The sequence below is a fragment of the Pteropus medius genome, unplaced genomic scaffold, assembly GCF_902729225.1.
Source record: "Pteropus medius unplaced genomic scaffold, Ma_sr-lr_union100, whole genome shotgun sequence".
NCBI classification, from domain to species: domain Eukaryota; kingdom Metazoa; phylum Chordata; class Mammalia; order Chiroptera; family Pteropodidae; genus Pteropus; species Pteropus medius.
In genome coordinates this window covers 2,085,415-2,109,894 of record NW_024344433.1, presented here as the reverse complement: position 1 = coordinate 2,109,894, position 24,480 = coordinate 2,085,415, and the positions used below count along the sequence as shown (strand labels likewise).

Sequence of the window (24,480 nt, the reverse complement as noted above, 5' to 3'; positions counted from 1 at the left end):
ATCAAACTGCTGCCACTCAGTGGTAGAAATGAGGTAACCAGTCTGACAAGCACAAGCAGCCTCCAAATGTGACTCATTGAACGAGGTGACAGAGTGGACCTGGAAGTCTCGGTAACAGTAACACAGATGGAATACTGGCTGTCTTCCCTAAACAACACCCAGAGCTGGCAACAGAAACTGTTAAGTCCCTCAAAACCAAGAGAAAGTTTGGAAAAGAAGGTATCTTTTTCTTGCACTATCTTGGTAAAACAAGGACACACTCTACACCCAAGTCTCACCTCAGAGCTGCCATGTTGGAGATGGAAGGAGACCGAGAGTGCAGACTGGGCGATGAGGTGGAGCGGCTCTGACTGTGGACTGAGGAGTAATTCTGGAAAGGCGAGCCCACGGGAGAGTCTCCTTTGGAAAGGCTTCTGAGGTGAGCTGTGAGGGAGCTACTCGTGGCCACATTCTGGGGGGTGCCCCCCTGTTCAGAGAACTTTAAGACAACATTCTCTTCCTTAAGTCAAAATGATAAGAAGGAAAAAAGAAAAAGATAATCATCAGATGAAAAGAGTAATTTCCTTGTGAGAACTCAGGGAGATTCAAGTTACTAAAGGTCCAATCTTTCTTTTTTCCTAAGTAGCTCCATCTACCTCACTAATGATTCCTCCAGAAGCACATGGAGGTTTTCAGTACTATCCAGCCCTTGTCCTCACCTCTGTTTTAACTCTCCGGAGAACCCACACAGAATGTAGACTCTGAACAGTGTCGTAGGTCATTACAATGGAGGGGTCCATGTTGAGAAAAACTATTTTCATCGCGTGATCTACAACATATTGCACCCGTGATGAACCGAAAAGGCCTTCGAGATAAAACAGAAATAACCAAGTTTTGAACAATGGACTTTACAACACTGTTCTTTATCAAAAAGACTTCTTGCAATCCCTAAAGACAAAGAGAAATCAAGCCAATTAAGGCATAAAAATCCATTAATATGTTAATTAACCTTGAATTTTAATAAATTTTCTTTGGGTATCAGCTTCCTTAAAATACATTAAAGATGAGAGTGTTTCCAGTTTTAATCTCACATACATGTGATTAAATAGTGAAGATTTGTGCTGACTCACCATTAAATTCATCAGCCACAGGTAAAAGGTCCACGACTCCTTCAATAACCACCTTATTTATAAACTGCAATCAACTATTTTGCCAAGTTGTTACTGGTTCTATACGATATCTGTCCTTTATAATAATCATTGAAAGAGTGCTAAAACAATACACCTGTTTCTGCTTTACTGATTACACATGCAAACATGCAAAATAGGGTTTTCCTAGTAAGTTTGGTTTCTACTTCTATAGTACCACGAATTAATTTCTGTCCTTATTTGACAGCTTCCGAAATGCTTCCCTCTCGGTTAAAATATTAGATAATAAAAACATATATATATTTTATGAAAATAAGAAGTACTTTATAAAATAAATAAAAATCACTCATAATCCCACCATCTCAAAATATCCACTATTACTATATTAGGGAGTATTCCAGTTTGTCTCCTATATGTAGACACACACTTCTAATGTTTTTATAAAATTAGTATTTAGTTTTATATCCTACTTAACATTATGCATAAGCAATCCCTGAGGTCATTAAATATTATTCAAAAACATGATCAATAATGGCTGCACATGATTCAATCCAAGGTTCTAAAATGTTTATTTAGGTTGTTAACTGTTACCGACAAATACAGAATTATCACCAAACTTCTGTAAAGGACCAGAATAACTAGTTCGGGCTTTGCGGACCACATACTAACTCTGTAGTATAAATCTTTTTGTTTTTTCCTACGAACCTTTAAAAAGGTAAAAATGGTTCTTAGCTCTTAAGCCTTACAAAAACAAGCAGTTAGATAGATGTAGCCTGCAGGCTCCAGCTGCCAAGCCCTGGTACAGAAAATAAAAACCTCAGTGGTATTTCAGAATATGTACTAGGGATAAAGTCCTAAAAGTAAAATTTGTCAAAAAGTATGAATATTTTTTGACCTTTCAAGTCCATATTATGTATAATTACCATGACATTGAAAAATTTAACAATCATCTAGAAATGCCTGTAGAAAATATTAATAGTTCTGAGCCCCAGCAAATGATGTCTTTATGAGCAGGGAAAATGAAATATTAAAATATTCACACAGTCCAGGCCTAAGATTTATATTTTTTCCTTCAAAGAAAATTCTTTTAATTCATCTAAGTATCATTCATTTACTTATTAATTACTGAGGAATAGAGCCCAAGTAGGTCAGCAAATCCACTAGCCATCCTGATCAACTCAGGCTCTCTTTTTAGGACAAGGATAACTGTTAAAACAGCTAATAGCACGGTATTCAAGAAGTTCTTGCTTTAATATAAATTATTTTCAAAATAGTTATTTTTGTAAAATGCTTAAATTATATTATTTTTATAAAACGAGTCAAATTTTCTTAAGCATCTTCATTCTCCTCATCCCAATTCAAAAACATGAATTTATAAAAATACACTTACTTCCCGATTTACACACAAGTGGGGTTATTTCATCCAGTGGATGCAGCATGCTGAACATGGTGGGTAAAGGTTCTCTGATAATAAACAAACAAGCGATCACCAACACAAGATGACTCCATTTGTAGAAAAACTTTACACCTGCCTTGCAAAAAAAATCTTTTCCAGGTTACATAAGCAACTAGAAACCTGCCATCTCTAAAAGCAACCCTCTCAACTTTTACACAGTGTTTTTCACAGTATCTTCTATTTCCTTCCTAGACAGCTCTCCTCTTATGCAGGGTAATTCTCCACATATTCATACACACACATACACACTCACACACAGCCCAGGACTAGCTACAAACAGTATTCATCACCAATGGGGTAATGGGCACAAGGCAGTCTGGTTCGTTTTTGAACCTCTCTTAGTAGGAGTATGTCTTTGGCAGCTAAGAAGGAATTTTGTCTCCTACACCAACATATGAAGGAGTGCACCTAAAAAATAAAAGGAGAAAATCTTCAAGTAAATAAAAAGGCTATATATTTTTAAGGAGTGATTGAAAAAAGAGGAGGAAAAACCAGGCCTTCTATGTAAACAAAAAAAGAGATCAATATCTCTAAGTCATTTTTTGAAGATGTCACATCCACTACTTGCCCCCACTGTGATGGGTACTGTATGTCCCTGCCCGTCATGACAGGAGCTCACTACTGGCTCGGGACACAGGTAAACACACACTGATGAGCACCTACAGTTTCTGGCACACCTAACATGTCCTGAGCCCTCTGACAAAGATTATGTACGTTAGCTAACTTAAACCTGCACCCTAAGAGGTAAACGGAAGCATTTCTGTAACAAATATGAAAACTGAAGATAAAAAGATGGCAGAGCTGAGAAGTGAGTCTTGTTATCTTTAAGCCATGGGTTTGTTCTGTTAGATGACTCAGTACCACATGAGAACTCACAAGCGTACAACAGTGAGAGGAGAGAAAATGGCATAAATCTGTGCTGTTACCATGGAAATTATCATCATCCCAAAGTCTCAGGTAAACAATTTCACCTCAGAACCAACACAGAGAAGCCCAAGTAACAACGTTCTGAACTGAGTGAACTCAGTACCTGGGCGGGCCGGGAGGTGCCTCGTGTGCAGAAGTGCTCCGTTCGAACAACAGTCCATACTTAGTAGGCCAGACACCGGCAACCTGCCAGGTAAAGGCGGGCAGACAGGGTAAAGGTGATGCTCTCTGGGACATGTGTTTAGAAAACATCGGAGAACATCAGATGTCCTTCCAATTCAGTAAGAGCTTCACAAAAAACGTGATCAGCGACTAATATTTTTAGAAAGGAACTCTAACAAGCAAGTCTCAGACAAAATCAACTCTAAGGAAGAGTTCGATCTGAGATTCCTGCCAGGGGCTAATATCGACACCAAAGTGACAAAGCGATACAACTTTAACCTCAGCACTTGACAGGAAAAAGATGATGAGAAACAAGAAAAAGACTAATATTGTCACCTTCTTTAATATAACCAAAATGATTTCCTATCGGTCACTTAAACTTTGGGGGAAAAACTCTCAGAAAAGACTTTACAATTCACTTCATTAAATTATTTTTTATGCAAAGATCGAAAAGTGATAAGCCACAAAAGCTGCTAAATTTTGAGTAAAAATAATATTATTATTTACTGCAAGACATAAGAGTGCAATACTTCTGAAACCAATTAATTCAAGAATATTCCCCAACCAAACACAAAAACATTTAAGTTTACCTGAAAAGGTAAAGAAGCTATGTAATCCTTTCCTCCTATGCTGTGCATGTTAATACACGAACTTTGCAATATACATATGCATTTCTCTACTTCATCGCTACCTGAAAGAGTACAACCAGAGGTATGTTTTTGTTTCAGAAACACCCACAAGTTACAATTCCCAACAGCACAAATTCTTCAAAGAACAATAAAAAATGCCTAGGCTAACCCACCATTATTAGGGGCTACTAATTTTGAATGAGAAAAAACAATGATATATATTTGGAATCATAAAAATGCAATAAAATTAAAAAGAAACTTACTGTAGGCTTTTTCAGACTTATCCTGTGATATAATGAAGTCACACCACAATGCCTAAAATTAAAACAAACAAAAACAAAATTGTATCTAAATAATAACTTACTGACTAATGGCATCTAAATAATAATCATGACACCTATACAACCGTCTCTCCTTGTCGGCTCGACACACACCATAGGAACAAAAAAGAATCATATAAAATAAAGTTAGACTAATAATGATAAATAGTATAAAGAACGATAAACTGCAAGAAAATTTTATGAAAAGAGAAGGGAAGACAAAAATCAAACAATCAACTTGCAGCAAAAGTGAACTCAAACATTGGCTCAACATATATTAAGCCCTATGTCCTATGCAAAGCTAAGGATTATCAGAAAGCTGAAAATTGCCAAGCTATTTTACAATCTCCAGACTTACTTAATGATCTTATCATTCTTTTATATTCTTAGACTCGCTTTAGAAAACTCTTTAGAAAAACATTTTCCCTTCCTAAAGACCCATCTTACAAAATATAAACTAGGAAAAGCCATTCAACTTTCACTTACTGAAATTATTAATGGCATTTTTCTGGGTTATTTTGAATTGTGGTAAGATATATGTAACATAAAATTTGCTATTTTAACGATTTTTAGGTATACAAATTCAGTGGCATTAAGTACATTCACAAAATAGTGCAACCTCATCGTTATCCATTTCCGGAACTTTTTCATCATCCCAAACAGAAACTGTCCATTCAACAGTAACTCCCCATTTCTCCCTCCCCGCAGCCTCTATTCCACTTCCTGTCTCTATGAATCTGCCTACTCGAAGTATCGCAGGAAGGTGGAACCATGCCGTATCCGTCCTGTTGTATCTCGTTTATTTCACCTAGCATAAGGCCCTCAAGGTTCATTCATGCTGCAGCATGTATCAGAATTCCCTTCCTTTTAAAGGCTGAATGACATTCCAGTGTAGGCATCGACCACATGTTGTTTACCCATTTATCTGGCCATAGGCACTTGGGCTGTGCCCCCTTTGGCCAGTGTGAATAACACTGCTGTGAGCACTGGTGTACAACCATCTGTCTGCGCCCCTGCTTTCATCCCCGTACATACCCTACAAGGGGAATTGCTGGGACACATGGTGATCTTAAGTTGAACTTTTTGAGGAAACACTAAACTCTTTTCCAGAGTGGCTTTTTCACTTGGCCACCAGTAATGCACAAGGTTTCAATTTTTCAACATCCTCAGCAACACTTGGTATTTTTTTCATTTTTTTCATAACAGCCATCCCAGTAGGTATAAAGGGGCATGTCACTTTGGCTTTTATTTGCATTTGCCTAATGATTACCAATGCTGCGCATCTTCTCATGTGCTTACTGGCCATCTGCTTGTCTTCTTTAGAGAAATGTCCATTCAAGTCCTCTCCCTGGTTTTGAAATGGATTATTTTGTTGTTGTTGAGTTGTAGGAGTTTTTAATGGCATTTCAGCAAATGAAAAATTGGCATCAGAGGTGCATTCCAAAATGATTCTGAAACATCCAAAATCTATGCTGTATCTCTTACCCGCTCAGCTTCTTTTCATGAAACTCCATCCTCCTAGTCTCAGAAACCAGCATCTCCTTTAAGAAATCCTCCCTTCAGAGCTCAGGCCCCCAGCTCTCACCACACTGCGAATATGCAGCTATGATACAGCACTTCAGTTTATCTGAATACGGCATTTTAGTTTGCCTGTTTTTTGTTCACCTTGCCACACTATGAGTTCTTCAATGGCAGAAACTGTAAATTCATCTTTGTCAACCCAGGACACTGCCTGAAAGAGTGTCACTAAACACTTACAGAATAAATGAAGGAATAAACTAAATCTGAGTCACATACTCCTGGAATTATTTCTAACCAAACTATAAAATTATCTTTCTCCATACTAGCAGAAGCCTGAACAATGTTTTCCAGACCAAAAGGACTGAGATTACAAAGCTTATGATTCCATTTACAAGTGATTTTAAGATAAAGGAGACAAGAAAAAGAAGATAATATTGCATATCCATAGAACCCAGTAAACAGGCAATCATTCCTTGGAGAAATTAAGATGGAAACATAGGAGCAAAGAACTATCTGGATATCACCACAGCACTTTTGACATCTACTCTAACCATACAGATTCATGGGGAAATGATCATCGAAAGACTACTGGCTTCAACACTCCTAGACAAAAATGCTTTTACATGTACCCTCAATTTTTGGAATAATTCAGTGTATCCTTCCCAATATATGGTTAGAGGAGTACAATGTTCATCAGGAAACAGTTAACAAAGAAATAAGTAATAAGCAGTGTCCAGGAACCAAGATTTCTGCGTTTACCAATAAAGGACTTAACATTGGTCAAAAAGCTTCAAAACCTCTTGTCAATAGCCTAACAATTAATTCAACTACTATAAATGCTGCATTACAGCTGTACGTACACGGTATTCCTCTGTCCCACTATTAGTGATGGCAAACCCCACACATGGTCGAGGTGGACACCAACAGATAGCTCCACAGTAGATACACATTTGTTCCTTCACATTCAGCAAGCGACCCACAGGGTGACTCCCTGGTGCCCTGCTAACACCCTTTCACCAAATAGCATTAGTGTCCATTTACAATCCTGTTCTGAATTAATGATTAAACTGGAGGATACAAAATGGTGATTTTCTAATTTCACCATCCTTCTGTATTAGCTGGCATTAGTCTATAAATAAGGGTTTTCTTTCATTCACTGCAAGTTAACTGTCTTCCCAAAAAGGCAGGGCAAATGCTTAATTCTTTCCCTTTAATTACCAATTTTAAGACTACAGTTGGGTACAACAGCCGAGTGCAATGAGCACAAATTAGTCTTCTTCATTTCACTTTCTCTCTAAGTATTATTATGAAACTGATTTTTCTTTATTAAATACTTTGCAATCAATTATAATCATCATGTGTTAAGTTATTCTTGTACCCTTAATGCCTTATAAATTTTTATTAACAATATCTAACCAAATTATTAAAAAAAGAGTGTCTAAAGATTATCACCAAATGGACAAGGAATAGCATAAAAAAAAAAAAGATACAGAAAATAAATGAAAGTTTCCTTTTCCTACCATCATCTTCACTACATGTTAAAATGTATACCCAGCTGCTGGGATCATTATGCTCTGTTCTTACCATTTCTTTTAAACATGAAGACTAAAGCTTTTTTTAAAAAAACTGTTAAAGAGCTAATCAAATGCTAAAATTGAAATCAACTCACCTGTTGAACAGGACTGTCAACTGTAAACGCTTTATAAACTGCCAGCGCCTGACTTTTACTCCCTTTGCTCCAGATCACCATATTTCCAGCCACATAGAGTTCCTCATCATAATCCACTTCTTCTCCAATTTCGCTTACGCCTTTCCTTAACTGCCAGCTTTCCTTAAAAATTAACACATGTAAGACATGTTCAAGCACTGCCTTTTTTTTAATAGTATGGAGCAATACTTATTAATTAAATCAAAAGACCACCCAGATACAAGTCTCCTCTTCTCTCTCTGCCTATGGAGTAAGACTTAATCCAAGCCAAACTTTTAGAAAGTTTGGTGCTTCTGACTAACACAGAGGGGTGTGTGGGTGTATTACATGTCTTATAGGATTTCAGAAACGAGAATTTACTCAAGCATTCTACATTAAATGTTTTATATACTACCATATTATGCTGCCAAAAATATAAGCAAAAATTAACCCTTACCTGTACATCCAAAAATGAAACCAACGTGCTTGGGAGACTAAAAGGATTGATTAACTGTATGGGGATGATGGAGAGGGGCCAGTGAGGCACACATGGGAACACTGGGGGAGCTTGTGTGTCATACAGATTTCCCTGCTTCACAACTGCACACATTTACCTTCCTAACCTTGTCTCAACCGTCAACATGAACCAGGAGGAAAAGGTTTAGCTCTTTAACTACACAGACTTCCCCTTCCTGAGATTTCAGTACCCCAAAAGGGAGATGAAAATGGAATAAAGTGGGAAAGAATGACTTTCTGACACTCACATCTCATCCTTCTACTTAGGAACTACTTACTATTTTGTCTACTTAAGTGGCATTTCTTTTCTCCTCTAGAAATATGTTAGTTTTTTGCAGCAGGAACCATTTCTAACTACTATCTAATCAAGTAACATGAAATCTGGTCCCCATGTACTAAGAAAAGAGGTTTAAAATGGACCATAATCACAGTGACTCTCATGATAAAACCATGAAGTTATACAAGCTGTCTAGATTAACAACCATAACACTATAATACAATAAAGTCATTATTTTCAGCCTTAATTAAAATTACCAAATCTTACTCTACCCTAGAAATATAGCATCACACTAATTTCTCTGTTGCATCTGGGTAGCCTTAAATCATAAGTAGATTGCATCAGTCTATGTTTCAAAATAAAATGAGAATCTTAAGAGAACCTTCTGTTTCTCGTGGATTGTAACCTCCTGAAGGGACCCCACCAAGCCAGCAGCACCATCGGACGACCATAACTCAGAAGCCGGCTGCAGCTGGCGCAGTTGAAGGTTCAGAGCATTAGGGTGATGCTTGCAGTGGTCTCGACCGAAAGGAACAAATTCCTGCAAATCCCCGGCTGCAATCATTGTTGCCCTTTCTTCATAGAAGTTCGACATGGGTTCCAAATATCAACATTATTTCTGTATGAATTCAAACACATTCTGGTCAGCTGTTAGAGTCAAAATACCATAAAATTTTACAGAAGAGTCATTAATCTTTAGGTGAGGGACATAAAGTCTTAGCGCATTGCAGGTGTACAAGTGATCATAACATCAAAGCGCATTCCAGATCCCACTCTTTCAGGTAATTACAGTTAGCATTTTGGCTACTTACCATGACATAACCAACACTAGTTACATTTTAAGTGCAAATAATCAATACACACTTACTGCTGTGGGAAACCAATGGAATGAGACACCCACTCACGTCTCACAATACCGATCCTACGTTTCCTAGCACTATGCATGAATTTTTCCACACTTCACACAAGTATTTTAGACAAGCAGTACTTTATAGCCCATGACCTCTCGGCTCTCAACATTTAAGTTCATTTCTGTTCAGATGCTAGAACCGCATTTGAAAAGCACACCTATAGGATCACTGGTATATTAAAATGAAACCATGAAAAACACACATTACTTCTAATTCATCAAAAGTTAAACTACTGCTTTAATAAACTAGCAAATGCCATCTAGTAATTTAGAGCCCCAATCCACCAAAACGTATAACCACAATTAATTCCAATTTTTGGTCCAAAACCAACGAACCGAGGCACGAATAACTTTGGCCATGGAACAGTCGTGCTTGTTTACAAATTTAAGAGTCCTAGCTTCTAATTAACATAATCTACCATAGTTCAGTTTATTACTGCAAAAATGTGGATGAGCTGTGGGTATAAACATATCCTTCTACTTCCAAAACATTTCTATGTACAGTAACTGACAACCAGTCAAATTTCAACACTGTATAATGTGGTATCACAGGCGGATGCCAGTTCTGTCTCCGAGACAACATCTACATTAAAAACTGTTTTTTGTGGCATCACGGTTAAGGTGCGATCCTCAAGTACATAAATTAAAACAAACATTAATGTTGGCACTATCGACAAACTTTAAAAAGTATTTGAAAAGGCATTCACGATGAAGATAGTTGAATTTGACTTAGTCTCTCCTCTGGGGTCTTTTGGGCCCAGGTTGCTTTCTTTGATGCAATATCTCAAAGCCAGTATTTCCTATGCAGCTCCTCTAGAGCTGCGGTTATTTTGCTGTGAATTAAGTGTCACAATCATGACACTTCTCCTCCTGCTAAAAGTCAGTATTGAGAACACTTAAACTTGAGATATGACTGAGATAGCGCTTTATAAAACTCACAGAAAACAAAATTCAGCTGGCCTTTCTATAGTCAACCGGATAACCAACATCTCAAAACTTTGAGAGAAAATTACAAAATTATAAATTACACAATTGTTTTCACGGTATAATGTCTTCTTGTGCTGTTTAAGGCAACGTGTCTAATCTACAGTACCCCAAATGTGTACGTGTTTTTACTTATCAGGGGCAACATAATGAGCTCCCCAGCAAAGTACTGGATTAAATTGATGTGCTAAAAAAGCAAGACGTCAGCTTTCCATACTAGAAACAAAAACTACCCTGTCAGGGGTACCCACGAAGCTGGTTCAAGAGCAGACCCAAAAGCCCCAGAAGGCACCTTTAGCTGAGTCTCCGCAAAAAGGCAGAGCTTCCTCGGCCTCTTTAAGGGTCGGTGAAAACAAGAGGGTTGTAAGACAACCTTCCGAGGGAAAGGGGCCGAACTGGAAGCCGAGGCCGCACATGGACACCGCGTTTACTCGGGAAGGAAGCCCTGGCGCTAGGAGGGGCGCGGGGAGACGTGCCCAGAGAGCCCGGCCCGTAGGCCGGGCCTCCCCCAGGCTCCTGGTCTCCTCACCTGGTCCTGCGCTGCCGGCCCTAGGCGGGTGCGGGAGTCAGAGGACACGCGCTGACCACTGGCGCCGCTGGCCGGACCCTTACCTGAGTAATTCAGGACGCGTCAGGCGCGGCGAGCCCCGGCTGCTCCCCGAGGGCAGCGGCAGAATCGATCACGGGGATTCCTCGGCCGCTGCAGCTTCTCATTCCCTCTCCTTCCCTTACTCCAGAGGAAGAGCGAGCAGCGGCTGAAGACAGGCGGACGGGAGGTGAGCCGCTCTGGAGATACGTTCAAACGGAGGTGTCCATCTTAGCTTCCCGTCGTGCTTCGCGCCGAGCTAGGCGGGAGCGGGGCTTCATGGGGCGGGGCCGCACGGGGGTGGGGCCTCGCAGGAGGCGCGAAGTAGCTCGAGGTCTTGACCCCTAAGCAGTCCGCGCAGCCTGCAGGATGCTTGGGCCTCCGCTTTCGGCAGCACAGGCGAAGCCCGGAAGCGGGACCACGTCTGCTGGAGTCCGTACTGTGACAGCACTCTGCTGGCGTCCATGTCTTACCCTGGTCACGTCGTTAGGAGCCTGAACCGCCTTCTAACTCAACTAGCTGACTTTCTGGCTAGTGTTGCTGACTTCCCGGTGAGTTGAACCTGCCTTCAGGCTTGGGAGAGAGAGTAGGAGGCTGCCGATTTTCTCTCTTTGCCAGTGTGTTTTAATCCTGTGGGGCTCGGCCTTTTGAAAAGTTGATGAAAGGTGTGGACGCTGTCACACAAACCTTGCATGTAATTTCTGAGCTTCACAAACACCCCTCCCCCCGCCAGGCGATTCCTAGACCTGGGTTAAGAACCCCAGCTTTATTTGCCCTCCCTGTCTGTGGATTTAACTGTACAATATCACATTCATGAAAAACAAAACTTTCTTGAGCTCAAGAGGGTCGCTCATTCACTTATTCATCAAATGTAATGGAGTGCTACTTCCTACCTTCCGCCAGGCGCTAGTCCTCACCCTTGGCAGCTTACAGACAATGAAAGAAGAATCTTTAAACTTATTTATAGCATATAGACACAACCCTTGTGATATGCCAGGTGTTCCCACCATTTTTCAAACAATTCTTTAATAGTCTCCATAACCTCAGAGAGGGTATGTTTATTATTATTGTCAGATGGGGAAACTGAAACATAACATTGCACCTGTAAAGTACAAATACTAATATCTCACAATTTCTGTTGACCAGGCATCTGGGCACAATTTGGCTCTGCCTCAAGGTCTCTATGAAGCAGGGGCTGTGTTTTCTGAGGCAAGACTGGGGGCAGATTCTCTCTCAAGGTCACTCGCCTGGTTATTGTCAGGATGCAGTTTGGACTGAGAGCCTGAGTTCCTGCCTGTTGGCCCGGACACTCCCTTGGTTCTCTCCTCTGGGCCCTTTACATAGGGCAACTCAAAACATTGGAGCTTGCTTTCCCAGTTCCAGAGATGTGACAGACACACACAGAGAAATTAAAATGGAGGTAGAGAGAAGGAAGGAACTCAAGAATGAGTAACAGAAGTGATAGTTTAGTAATTAAATGCGGACCTGACACCCTGTCACCTTAGCTGTATTCTGTTGTCCAGAAGCCAGTTATTAACCACTCCGTGGACACACAGGGACATTCATGCCAGGAGGCAGGAGTCACTGGGGCTGTTGTGGAGGCTGCCACCACACGAGGGCGTTGGTCTCACACGAGGGCGTTGGTCTGATTCTGAGTTGAACATGAGACCATCGGAAGGTTTTAGGCCAGTGGATGACAAGGTCTAAATTTCCTCTAATTCCAACCCCTTAAAGGTGCAAACCTGAAAACAAGGCCAAGACAGGCAGTGACTTCCCCAAGATCACATGGCTGGACCCCAGGCCCGTTCTGAGTGGTGTTTTATGCTACATCCCACTCCTTGTAAGTCCTCCAACTCTAAGTTTGTGCATCAGACTCAAGTGATGCCAGCCCACAGGTGTCATAGGTGTGGTCTCACCCACACCCAACAATGTCCCTAGGATGTGGTCTCTAGCATTGTCCCCATTGTGCAGTGGGGAAACTGGGGAGGCCCCGAGAGGCACAAAGCTTTTCCAGGACAGAGAACTGGTCAGAAAAAAGGAGATCTGAACTCTGCTCTCCCCTCCAAGCCAGGAACATGGCACGTGCTCCAGGAGCCATGGGGAGGGCTGTGCTGGATATCAGTGTGCAGGTGACCTGAGCGAGGATGGGGAGCAGTTAACAGCCCAGAAGGGGCTTTGGGTGGCTCTGATTGGAGGAAGGGGCCCAGGTAATGGAACCTTGAAGAGGTGGCCTCGCTCCCTTGGTGACAGATCCCAAGAGAAATTAGAACTCTGGTGGTTAGCCACTCACATTCTAGAGAAGGCCCCGGTCTGGAGACAGTCAAGAGAGCAGGATGTTTCCTGACTTTCCGAGACTCTGGCTGAGGACAGCCCGAGTGAGAGATGTTTCTGTTGCCATAGACACTGACACAGGCCTCACCTCTGATGCCGCTGGCCCTTTGGCACAAGGCTCCATCAGGTAACCCAGGGCAGGCTAGGCTAGGCCTCAACTGTGAACCTACCTAGGCAGCCCCACACCCCTAAACCTGCATTATATGTGTGTGTGTGTGCGTGCATGCATGTGTTTGCATATATGTGCACATGTGTGTGTTGGGGGTGGTGAGGGAAAGCCTGAGACAAGGGGCACCCACTCTGAGCAGGACCAGGTTGTTTAGGGGTCAGAAGGTGGGCAGGTCCGTCATGTTCATACCTCAGGTCATGGCTGACAGGACGGGACGGTGAGTGCTGGGGACCAAGCTCCTCTACCCACCTGTTAATCCTGAGCCCTCATGTGTCATCTTGTCCTGTCCCTGGCTGGATGTCTTGCAGGTACGCCTCTGCCTGATCTGGGGAGTAGAACATGTGGTGGGCATCTACCCCAGGAGCAGAGCCTGGGCAGGCTCTGATGCTTTGTGGCCCAGGACCACACTCTGTCTCTGCAGAGCCCCGCCCCCCTCCACCCCAGAGATGGTGGAGGAGATGGCCAACAGGTCCACCCACCCCAACCCCGGTTCCAAGTGCAGGTGTGCCAGGCCACTATCCAGTGCTGGAATGAGCCAAGAGTTGGCCCAGAGGGATCTCCACAGCCAGGAACCTGAGATGACTGAGGTGGCCCCAAACTCAGACTCAAATCTGGGGACTCCCCTGGGGCCCTCCAAGGGCTTGCATACATGGCATTTCACAGGCCCATGCCCAAAGGAATCTGGACCCCACTCCTCCACCAGCTTCCTGGTAGAGTAGAAATACTGTTCACATATTAGTTAGAATCGTAGAAACAAACACTTGTGTCATCTCTGTATTTTGCTAGTTTTGATTGTTTAACTCTCCACGCCTAGTTAGAATCGTAGAAACAAACACTTGTGCCATCTCTGTATTTTGCTAGTTTTGATTGTTTAACTCTCCACACCAGCTCCACTGTTTGCAGACCTTCTCCAGGCCTCATAGACCATCACACTTATCACCATGGTTCATACATAGAAAGGAGAGGATGGGATTAAGCTATTCTATTCATTTCCCTGCTACTTGGCATCTCACAGAACATATCACAGGGGGCTACCAGGTCAGAAACCATGGCTTCACTTATGTTCATACTATTCTATAATGGAGGCCGTTTGGCCACAACGACGCAGCCTTCCAAGGCCGTTGGACCAGGATGTGATTCCTTCAACTCAGTTTCAGCAGTGCTGCCAGGAACATGTGTCCTAACAAACTGTAAGAGTTTGCTCAGCTGCCATAACATAGGACTGCACTGGATGGTGCAAACAGTAGACATTTATTTTCTCACAATCCCAGAGGCTGGAAGTTAGAGACTGGGGCGTTAATGCGGCTGGTTTCTCCTGAGGGGCCATCTCCTCATCAGTGACCATCTTCTATCTCTGTGTCACATGGACTTCCCTCTGTGCTTCCACGTGTCCTCCCCTCCCCTGCTGAGAACATCAGCCATATGGACAGACCCCACTGAACTCAACCTCAATTACCTCCTTAAAGACCAAAAATCCAAATATAGGCACATTCTGAAGTCCCAGGGGTTATGAAGTCATGTAATTTGGGTGTCACAATTCAGCCCACAATATAGATTATCCCCAGCTGGGATGGAACTGCTGGTAGAAGGACATGCATCTGCAAACATTAACTGCTGCAGTCAGATTCCAAACAAAAGGCTCTAGCACTGACATTGCCAACACCAACCTGACAATCTGATGTTAGGTTGTCCAACGCAATCAAAGTACTTAATTTGCAATTGCCTCGCAGGTACTTTGAGTTATCTGTCAGCTTTTCACCAGCCATGTGGATATGCTCCAAGTCTGGAGCAGGTAAGTCTCAGGGGCCTAAGAGGGGACATCATCATGCAGCACTAATTTTGGACAGTTCTCAGTTCCGATCTGCGTGACCTTAAGCAGCCATCTGACATCTGTAAGCCTCTGTGTTCTCATCTCTATGATGGGTGCAGGATAGATATGGGGGTGAGGCTGAGCCTGGGACCACAGACCCTGCGATGGATGTGCCAGAAGCAGACTGGGAGGTGATCAGGAGGCATCTGGTGTCCTTGGGATGGGGAAGGAACTGAAGGAGACTCTGAGTGTCCTGAGGTGCTTCAGGTGGGAATGCTGGGGTGGGCCAGGGGGTTGAGGTTGAAGTGTTTCAGGGGAGGGTCTGTGGGGGCTGCTGAGAGCAGGGGCTCATCCCCCGTCACTTCAATGGCACAGTGTGTTCCCTCTTTTGGCCTCTTCTTCACCGACCTAGAGGTGCTAAACACCAATGGAGAATTATCTGGAGGTGGGGAACCTGGGACCTGGGCAGGGGTGACTAGGATGACAATTGGGGAGACAGCCCTGTCCTGAGCCATGAGCTCTCAGCACTTGGCCCTCTTGTCCCTTAAGCCTGACAGCACCCTGGGTGCAGGAGCATCACACCATCTTAGGGATCCCTTGGACCACTCTAGGGGCTTTGGGCAGTGTAGGGTTTGAGCAGAAGCAACATATGACCCAAGTTGATTTCAAAGGCTCATTCTGGCTGCTGTATTGAGTACAAAATGTGGGCAGATAGAGAAGCACAGAGCCCTGATGGGGCTATTGCAGTAGCTCCGCTAAGAGGTGATGGCAGCTTTGCCCAAGTGGCAGCAGTAAGTGAAAAATGGAGAGAAGGGGTTTACTTCTGGCTATACTTTGAAAACAGAACCAACAGGCCAGAGATTGGATAGAGTATGAGAGAAAGCATGTACTGACGGTTTTTCTTTTAAAAATCCTAAGCTACATATTTTACATATTCCCGTTCATCGGAGTGTGTCATAATACTTCTTCCCATCTCACACTGCACCAAGCTGCTTGAGGACAGAGGTTATGCATCTCTACACTCCCACTGCCCACTGCAGCACTGAACAAATATTTGCTGAATAAAATGACCAGTAAGCATGGCAGATGTGAATTCACGTTGGACCCAATACTGCCTCTATCAAATCCCTACTGACTTAGATTTTTGCTTCAAGCATGAAAGTCCGTTTACTGATGATGTCTGAAGAGAGGCTGATCAGCCCCCAGTCTGGGAGTTCAGGCTCCAGGAGCGGTCTCCCTTGCAGGGACAGATTAGTTTCTCTCGCGTGGTGTAACATAACCACAGCCCGGGTGGGTGGGGACTGCAGGCACGCGGGTCCTCCTGCAGGGTCTCGCAGGCTACAGTCTGGGCATCAGCTGCGTTCCAAACCGGAGGTTGGGCTGGGGGAGAATCTGCTCCCAAGAATATTCACAATGGGCAGGTAATTCCGCGGCCCCCAATTTTCCGTGGGCTGCTGGCAGGAGGGGGCCGCGCCCACGGAAGCCACCTCAGTTCTTTGCTATTGAACTTCTCTGACAGGCCTGCTTACTTCATCAGGCCCATAGGAAAGTCCTCAGTCTGGAGTGATCACAAGAGTGCCATCCTTGCAAGTCCCAGACGCAGCCCACACTCCAGGAGGGCCTTCTCTGCCTCCTCCAGGAACGCGCGGCTCCCTTTGACCTCACCACCGCTCCGTTGGCCGCGCTGGGCACGTCACGCCCCCTCTGCCGCCTCGGTGAATGCGCTGCGCCTTGACTCCGTCGCGGCGCCGGCGCCGTAGTCCACCCTGCGCGTTTGGTGGCTCCGATGGCGGGCGTATCCGAGAAGAAGCTGCAGCTCTGTGTGTTATTGGCCTTCGCCTCCGGAGTGCTCGTGGGCTGGCAGGCGAACCGGCTGCGGAGGCGCTACCTGAACTGGAAGAAGCGGAGGCAGCAGGAGAAGCTGGCGGCGACGCAGAAAGAGCTGGACCTGGCCTGAGTCCCGTGCGGTAGGCCCCTGCTGGTCCCCGCGCTGCTACCCCCGTCTCGCCTGCGCGGGGATCCGGCCTGAGCCCACTGGCTTCACACCCCATGCGGCCCGAGCCAGGCTCCTCCCGGAGTGTCGGTGAGCAGTCCTTAGTGGCTGGAGACTGCAGGAGAAAGTTCTGTTTTCCCCAACAACTTCCATGTTGGTGTCCTAGTTCAGTTCATTGGCAGGTGTTTACTGGAAATGTCTTACCACGTGCGATGTCGCAGGTTGACAGCGTTCAACTTCAAGGTGTAAATACTGGAAAGAAGGAGAGGGAAAAAAAGAACGGACTGTGGAGGTGTTCCTGCCACCATTTCCCCCCCTTATCATTCTTTTCAATAATATCCTTGGTAGAGCCATAGTACATCTTTGCATTCCTGTTTTGTAATCTCCAGTCGGAATTCTTAGGTTATTGGCACCCTGGTAAAGTGGAAGGAGCAATGCCCTGGAAGTCAGGAGCCTTGCATCTAGTCTTGGCTTTTTTATCAGAGCTGTGCAAGTTTTCAGGGTCTCGGTTTTCTTACTTTTATCACCAGCTCTTATAGTTCATGGTATAACTTCACACTAAGATAGCTTGAAGTTAATGATTATGTACGTCTAATTTTTTTCACTCTTTTCTGTTGCCAACAGCTTGTCGAAGATGGATATAAAGCACTGAACAGAAATCATTTTTCCCTGCACTTTATGAATCAATTTTATTTTTAAAATAAAAATGTTTTAAACATCTTTGAACGCTTTTTATTAAAAAGAAAATCGGCAATGAGGAGGTTGGGAAACTCCTGCCATACAGTTCAGGAGATCTAGATTCTCAAAACTGATGTTTTGGTGTTTTGGAGCAGATAATCTTGTTTTTTAAGGAAACTGTGCGAGTTCCTCAGTACAACTGCAAAGCAGGGTTGGCCTGGGACCATTATGAATCATTTTGGTCAGTTTTACTGGACCTGTTCAGGAAAGCAGAGAGCCGTGTGAAAATAACTGAGGTGAGGGTGATGTATATAAGACCTTTGCACTTCTGAGAGTGAAAGCACACTCCCAGTAGAGTGTAAGTTTTTACTGGCAAAAATTTTGTTTGTGTCAAATATACACAATATACATTACGTAATATACATGTAAAGGAGAAACCCTCTTGAATAGGGCTTAGTGATAAATACTATCTAAAAATCAACAGTGCATGACTAAGTCCCTGGTTGTTTTTGATTTGCAAGAGGTGTTTTCCAGAACACTGCACTCACTCATTTCTGTAAAGATTAATTTTGTGTCTTAGCAAATTTAAGAGCGTCATGTTAACATAAGAAAATTCAGAAAAGTTGTTTCCACAGAAAGCTTTATTTTTTTCCCATTTTACTGGGGCCATTATGCTTTGTCACTTCCAGCTTTGTGTTCATTCTGCGAATGCAGTACTCTGGGGCTGAAATGCTGGTTCTTAGAGCTCTGTCCCGCCTCCCCCCCACCCCCCACCCCCAGGCTGCAATTGGTTAAAGTATCCTAGTCTGCAGCCCTCTGAGGTTCTTTGAGACAAGGTAGGTTTCCTAGGGTACATGTGCTCCCAGACTGTTGGTATGTGCCCAATTAAGCCTCTGGATCATGAGCAGTTCTGTCTGTAGGGGCCTGTTTCTGTGCCATGTTACGGGTGGACCTGGTCTTTCCAACGTTGCTTCCTTTCCTGGTACTTATGTGTGCCTCCCAACACTCATCTCCTTCTTCTGTCTCACCTCAATGATCTTTCACTCCCGCCTCTCTGGGCATGTGCTGCTTACCCCCTGAGCCCTGTGTGGGTCCTTATGTGGTTGAAAATCACCTCATGCCACTCTTAATTCTTCACTGGTTTTCTGCTTCTCTTCTCTCTACAGTGTGGCTGCGTGTCCCCAGCTCTGTGGTGGGGCACTCCCCTCAACATTTCCTCTGTTGCCCTTTCTCCTCTAGCCCTCTACCCTTTGCCCCACTTAACTGTGTTTTCCCCCTAAAAGTATTCTCTCACGTGGAGATGTTACTTTTTCCATATATGTTAGCTGAAATTGGCAATGAGGAGTTTGGGAGATGGGTTACAATGCCAGTGGCATACCCTGGAAATGATACTGTTGACTCGTCAAAATACATGTTTCACATGCCACACTCCTGTCATTTCAATGTTGATGCTGTCCCAGGACTCACAAGGAATAAATGCTTTTAAATCTGGATATGGTACAAAATATATAAAATCAAAGTCATCTTTCCACCTGAGGTGAACAAGAGTAATAAATTCTTTTGCATCCTTCCTCATTGCTTATACATAGACACATATGTAAGGGAGGGTTTACTTTTACCAGCATAGAGTTAAGCTATATTCATGACCCTGTAACTTTTCCATTTAAAATATAGAAATCCCTATAAATCAGATATTGAATATTTTTCCTAATTTATTTATAGACATTTAAAATAAATAAGGATCTTCTAAATGATATGTCTTACTGCATTTTTTCTTTTTGCTTACCTCTTACAAGATCACTTAGGAAATGGCCGCCCAGCATCCTCTTCTGGCACACTCATCTGGGTTGGTTTCTGGCAGGTGTTTCTCATATGAAGTAAGGTGAAGGTAGGCGCTTTTGAGAGGTGGTTCAGCAGTCTCTATAAAGCTGTTGCCTTCATCCAGTGCTGAAGCTTGGAGTCTGCAGAGCAGGCAGTCAGGAAGGGAAGGTGGATGTAAACGGGACAGTGAGGACAAGCTGGAACCCATGAGGACAGACCGGAATTCATGTCAGTCTCCTGCTGCCCCCCATTTTGAAAACGGGGAGTCCTCCAGGTAAAGCTGGTGTCCTCTGTCACAGAAGGAAACATCTGGAACTGGGAACTGAAGAAGGACCCCACACCAAGGAGAGGAGGCAGCAGGTAAGTGACCACATCAACCTCCAGAACATTTATACTGTGGATGCTGCTTCACCTCCACCCTCCAGATCTCAGGCAAAATGGTTCTTGTGGTCCACGCTAACTGATACTTACGGCCTAAGCAGGTCAACATATTCCTAAGCCACGAGACAGTTCGTGGCAAGATTCGATAAAGTGAGGTCATAAGTATGCAAGTATTTATGTCACTGTGTATTCTCATCCAAATGCTTGAAATACTTTATAATTTAAAAATAATTTAAGGTGTGAATCCATGTATATTTATTGTAGAAGCTCTGTGAAAATGATGTCAAAATCCATTCCCTACCAAAAAAGTTACTTTTTGAAACCAGTTAAAACATTATGTAAATGAATAGTTTTTCCAGTGAATAAATTAACAGGCCTGGTGGAAACAGGAAAAAAAAAGATCACTTAGAAGTACTGATTTATTAACCCAATTAAAAATATTTTACAGCACTTAATTACTTTCTCATATGTTACATTTTTAATGGAAATACTGTGACTATTTAAGTGAACTTTTAAGTATCATGAGCCGTAATGGAGAAATTAATTCAAAATAAAGACATGAGCTACAAAAAGCAGACAGTACCAACCTTTGTCAAGGATGGGAAGGGGAAAAACCCACATTGATGGTAGAGAGCAAGCTGATACAGCTTTGAGAAAATAGGCAGTGTTTGCTAAAGCCGGATATGACACATGTGCTGTGGGCCAGCCCTGTGCATGTGTGCTCCCACTGTGCACAGATGTAGACAGCACTCCTTATAATAGCCCTAAACTGGAAACTACGCACATGTCCAGCAACAGTAGAATGAATGAATATTTTAGAGTAGATCACACAATGAAATGTCAGAATGAACAGACCACAAGCAAGCACAGAGATAACAAACAGGTGCATCTCATGGACGACAAGTTGAGTGAAAAGCCGGACAAACTGCCAGGACACGCCACTGGTGTTTACTTTTGGTGGGCGGTGTTAGGGGTAAGTAGGGACTCAGAGTGGAAGATTAGTAGGGTGCTGATAATGAATGGTCTGTATCCTAATCTGGGCAGTGTCACATGGGGGTGTGTTAGTGTGAAAATTCAGTGAGGTGGACACTTGTCACTTGTTATACATGAAGGTAAAACCACAAATATCACAGTCTGCGGAATTATATCGTATGTGGCACTGAAAAACATTTATATTAATGTGGTTTATCATTTGAAAAGTGAGCTCAGATAACCATTCTTAGTGTGGTGGCAAGTCTGGGAATTGGAATCATAGGATTCAGTCCCACTTGGGGAAATGTTATTACAATCTCCTTGAGAGCAGGTGTAAGATGGGAACCATAATGATTTGCTCACCAGTGTGCTGTAGAACCCAAGGAATCACCCTCCTCGCAGAACTCAGGATGGACAACGTGCAAAACCGCAGAGAAATGAAACTTCAGCGATGCCCCAAACGGCAAAGAACAAAAAAAACGCCTTTTGAAATGAGTGTGCGACAACCGTGTACCCCATGGAGGCAGTATTGGAGAGCTACCCTTGCGATTAATTTAAGAGTTTAAGATGCTTAAATGGTATCTTAAGGTTAGTTTAGCATACTGGCATCAGAAAACCAAAGCCGGTTCCGAGTCCCCCAGCGGACTTGTCGTGGCAATACTGCGGTATCGTGGGACGTGCAGTCTCGGACGCCGAGGTCGCTACTTCTCCTTTGGACAGGCCAGGAAAAGACCACCTGCACAGGGGATCCGAATGCTCGGGGCCTACGAGGGTTGCGCGCACTGATGGAGTCACCCGGTGACGTCACCTACTGGGGCCGCCGCAGCGGTTTCCCTGGCGACTGGGGCGCGCCCGCGCAGAGTCGGAGAAAAGGGCATCGCGCGACCCTCTGCAGCCCCTGCAGCGCGTCAGTGGGGCGCTGAAGCCTCAGGGACAGTCTGGCTGTCCCGTGGCGCCTGCGCCGTGCTGCGGCGGGGCGCTGGCCAGGCGAGACCGGGGTGCCCAAATGCTGGGAGCCGGCCCCTACCCGCGGACCCTCCCAACTGTAACGCCGCATTCCAGCACCCCCGCCAGCCCTGGTTCTGAGCCCTCCTGCTCCCCACCTCACCCCGGAGTCCAGGGCCCCCGAGACCGTGACCTTCGGCTGAGTGCCCTCCCCGCTCGTCCCCTAGCCTCTCGCTTTCCGACCCCAGCATCTCTTTAACCCGCCTCACCTCCAGACCCGACCTTCTAATTGTCACCATTCCCGTCCCCCTGGCGGCCAGCCCCTGTCCTGCGGCCTTCCTCCAGGGAGCTGTTGCTTTACTGACTCAGCGGAGAATGGAGTCCTTGCGTGTAAGAGGGAAGGACTTGAACTGAAGAGGAAATACAAACAATTCATATACCTAGGAAAAGTTAACTTCAGAGATAATCTAGTAATTTCAGAGGAAATAATATATCACAGACGTTGTAAAAATCACAACCCTTAGTACCGGGGAGCGTGCGATGATCCTGGCATCCGTGTACACCCTCCAGGGTGTAAAAGGCACAGCGTTTCCGGAAAGCAGTTTGTAGCAAATAGTCATGCTCTTAGGCTGGGTGATCCTGTTCCCAGGAAATTACCAGACATGATCATAAAGGAGCACCGTGGAGGACAGTGTAAGCCATGCAGTGAGGAGTTTGGTCTTTGTCCTAAAGCAGAAAGACTTACTGGGGGACGGGACACAATTTGGAGTTATGTTTGGGGGATTGTCTGGCTAGTCTCTGGTGATGGATTAGAGGGGACGGAAGGGATGTGAGTAGACAATCTGGGAGCCATGCACAGTGTGGTGGTCAGAGGGTGGCAGGTGTCACCTTGAATAAAAAAGCTGAAGCCACCTTCCAGGATTGGCCCCAGTTCCAGGGGCTGCTGGGTATGGGATGCTAGCCAGAGTTCTCTGCCTGGTCCCCTCTCCTTCCTCCTGGCTATGGTCGTGTGAGGAATAGTGGGCTGACAGAAATAAAGCACTTGGAACAATGCCTGGAACATAGTAAGTGTGCAATAGGTAAGGTCGACTCATTAGGAAGTGGAGGTAGAGATGAGAGGTGATGGATTGGATATGGCAGGTGAGGGAGGGTGGGTGTCAGTGGTGACATTCAGTGGGATCGGGAACACTGAAAGCAGAGCAGGTCTGGAGGAGTGGGTGGGTTTAGCCTGCTCATGCTGGGTACACTTCCACCTCACAGCACAAGGAAAGTGCCTTCCTTTCTTTCATCCGAACTCGAGTCAATAAATGCACTTGTGTTTTGACAATGACCTTCCCTCACTTCCACCCCGCACAAAACCACTGCCATCAGTGAGCCGGTAGGTGTCATCAGTGACCAAGAATATGCGAAGTGCCTTCTTTTCCTTAGATCTGGTTTGACAATTCCTGCTGCACCTTTCCCTGTTCTTGTTCATCTAAGAGAACATAAAACAGCCTAGAATTTTATTCTGAAAAATATCAAAATGACAAGTTATTTTACATAAAAATAATAGAAGTTAATTTGTTAAATTAATTTATGTCAACTTTCCCAATTGAGAAATTATAGAATACTCCCGCTATTGACTTAATGTGCTTCTTTAATAAATCTAAGCCTATTATAAATGAAAGGCATTTTAATAAAACTAATTGAGAAGACACTGCTTCTAATGATGGCTGAGTAAGCTCCTCTCAGAGCAGCTTGCCCAGTCATGACAACTAAATTCTGGGCAAGCTGCTGTGCAAAGAGCAGCTCCCTGAAGGTGCTGAAAAGCATCCAAAGCAGGCAAGTACTGGAGGGGTCTGAAATCATTGGTGAGCTGGGCTTTCCTTCTCTATTTCCTCTCTTTTTCGTTCCTCTGTTCTTTTTCCTCCCTGCGTTGTGTGTCACTTGAACATTTCTTAGCACTCCATTCTAAGTTGCCTGTAATGTTGTAAGTGGCTCTCTCTGTGCAGCTTCTTTAGTATTTGCTTCAGGTATTACACTTATGTAACTTAAAACAGTCCTCTAGTATCACCGTTCCGATATGAGTAATGTATAGAGAACTGGCTTCCCTTTAATTCTCTTTACCTTCTCTCCTTTATAATCATCTTAAGTATTTCTCTTACATACATTGAGGACCACATCACACAGTATTATAATTTTGCTTCAACTACCAAGCATAATTTAGAGAACTCAAGAGAAAATGTATCATATCCATCCTCATTTTCACCCTTCTCACTGTTCTTCCTTCCTTCTTGAT

General features: G+C 44.0%; 2 protein-coding genes and 1 long non-coding RNA gene across 7 annotated transcripts in view; 1 reads left to right on the top strand and 2 right to left on the bottom strand.

The window, feature by feature from the left end:
* The window catches only part of ANAPC1 (anaphase promoting complex subunit 1), a 70,820-nt gene extending 59,459 nt beyond the window's left edge, over positions 1-11,361 (bottom strand). For both annotated transcript variants that reach the window (XM_039872584.1, XM_039872585.1), the window contains exons 1-9: positions 11,129-11,361; positions 9,005-9,241; positions 7,812-7,973; positions 4,565-4,616; positions 4,263-4,363; positions 3,614-3,696; positions 2,518-2,591; positions 699-844; positions 279-499 (exon numbers count right to left, since the gene is read on the bottom strand). In XM_039872584.1, the coding sequence (XP_039728518.1) occupies positions 279-499; positions 699-844; positions 2,518-2,591; positions 3,614-3,696; positions 4,263-4,363; positions 4,565-4,616; positions 7,812-7,973; positions 9,005-9,217 (1,052 nt within the window). In that variant the 5' untranslated portion in view covers positions 9,218-9,241; positions 11,129-11,361. The remainder of the gene's footprint in view (positions 1-278; positions 500-698; positions 845-2,517; positions 2,592-3,613; positions 3,697-4,262; positions 4,364-4,564; positions 4,617-7,811; positions 7,974-9,004; positions 9,242-11,128) is intronic.
* A 31-nt stretch (positions 11,362-11,392) lies between these two features.
* Positions 11,393-18,125, top strand: LOC120610279 (mitoregulin-like). Of its 3 annotated transcripts, none has more exons than XR_005654896.1 (3): positions 11,393-11,653; positions 16,950-17,495; positions 18,030-18,125. XR_005654896.1 is itself a non-coding variant. In XM_039872587.1 (3 exons), the coding sequence occupies exon 3, from the start codon at positions 17,199-17,201 to the stop codon at positions 17,367-17,369; it is 171 nt and encodes a 56-aa protein (XP_039728521.1). In that variant the 5' UTR covers positions 11,393-11,653; positions 12,837-12,942; positions 17,052-17,198; the 3' UTR covers positions 17,370-18,125. The 3 variants fall into 3 exon arrangements, 2 of the variants coding, with proteins under 2 accessions (XP_039728521.1, XP_039728520.1); XM_039872587.1 differs by adding an exon at positions 12,837-12,942 and having other exon boundaries at positions 17,052-18,125; XM_039872586.1 differs by adding an exon at positions 12,837-12,942 and having other exon boundaries at positions 16,950-18,125.
* Positions 14,835-22,144, bottom strand: LOC120610281 (uncharacterized). 2 transcript variants are annotated; one of them, XR_005654897.1, is made up of 3 exons: positions 21,621-22,144; positions 19,870-20,044; positions 14,835-19,571 (listed from the first exon to the last, which is right to left on the bottom strand). It is a non-coding gene; the product is annotated as an uncharacterized LOC120610281 (long non-coding RNA). The 2 variants fall into 2 exon arrangements; XR_005654898.1 differs by having other exon boundaries at positions 14,835-18,340.
* Between the last annotated feature and the right edge of the window lie 2,336 nt (positions 22,145-24,480).

Coding starts and splice junctions, on each gene's coding strand:
- LOC120610279 (XM_039872587.1), top strand. CDS start 17,199: ATGGCGGGCGTATCCGAGAAGAAGCTGCAGCTCTGTGTGTTATTGGCC.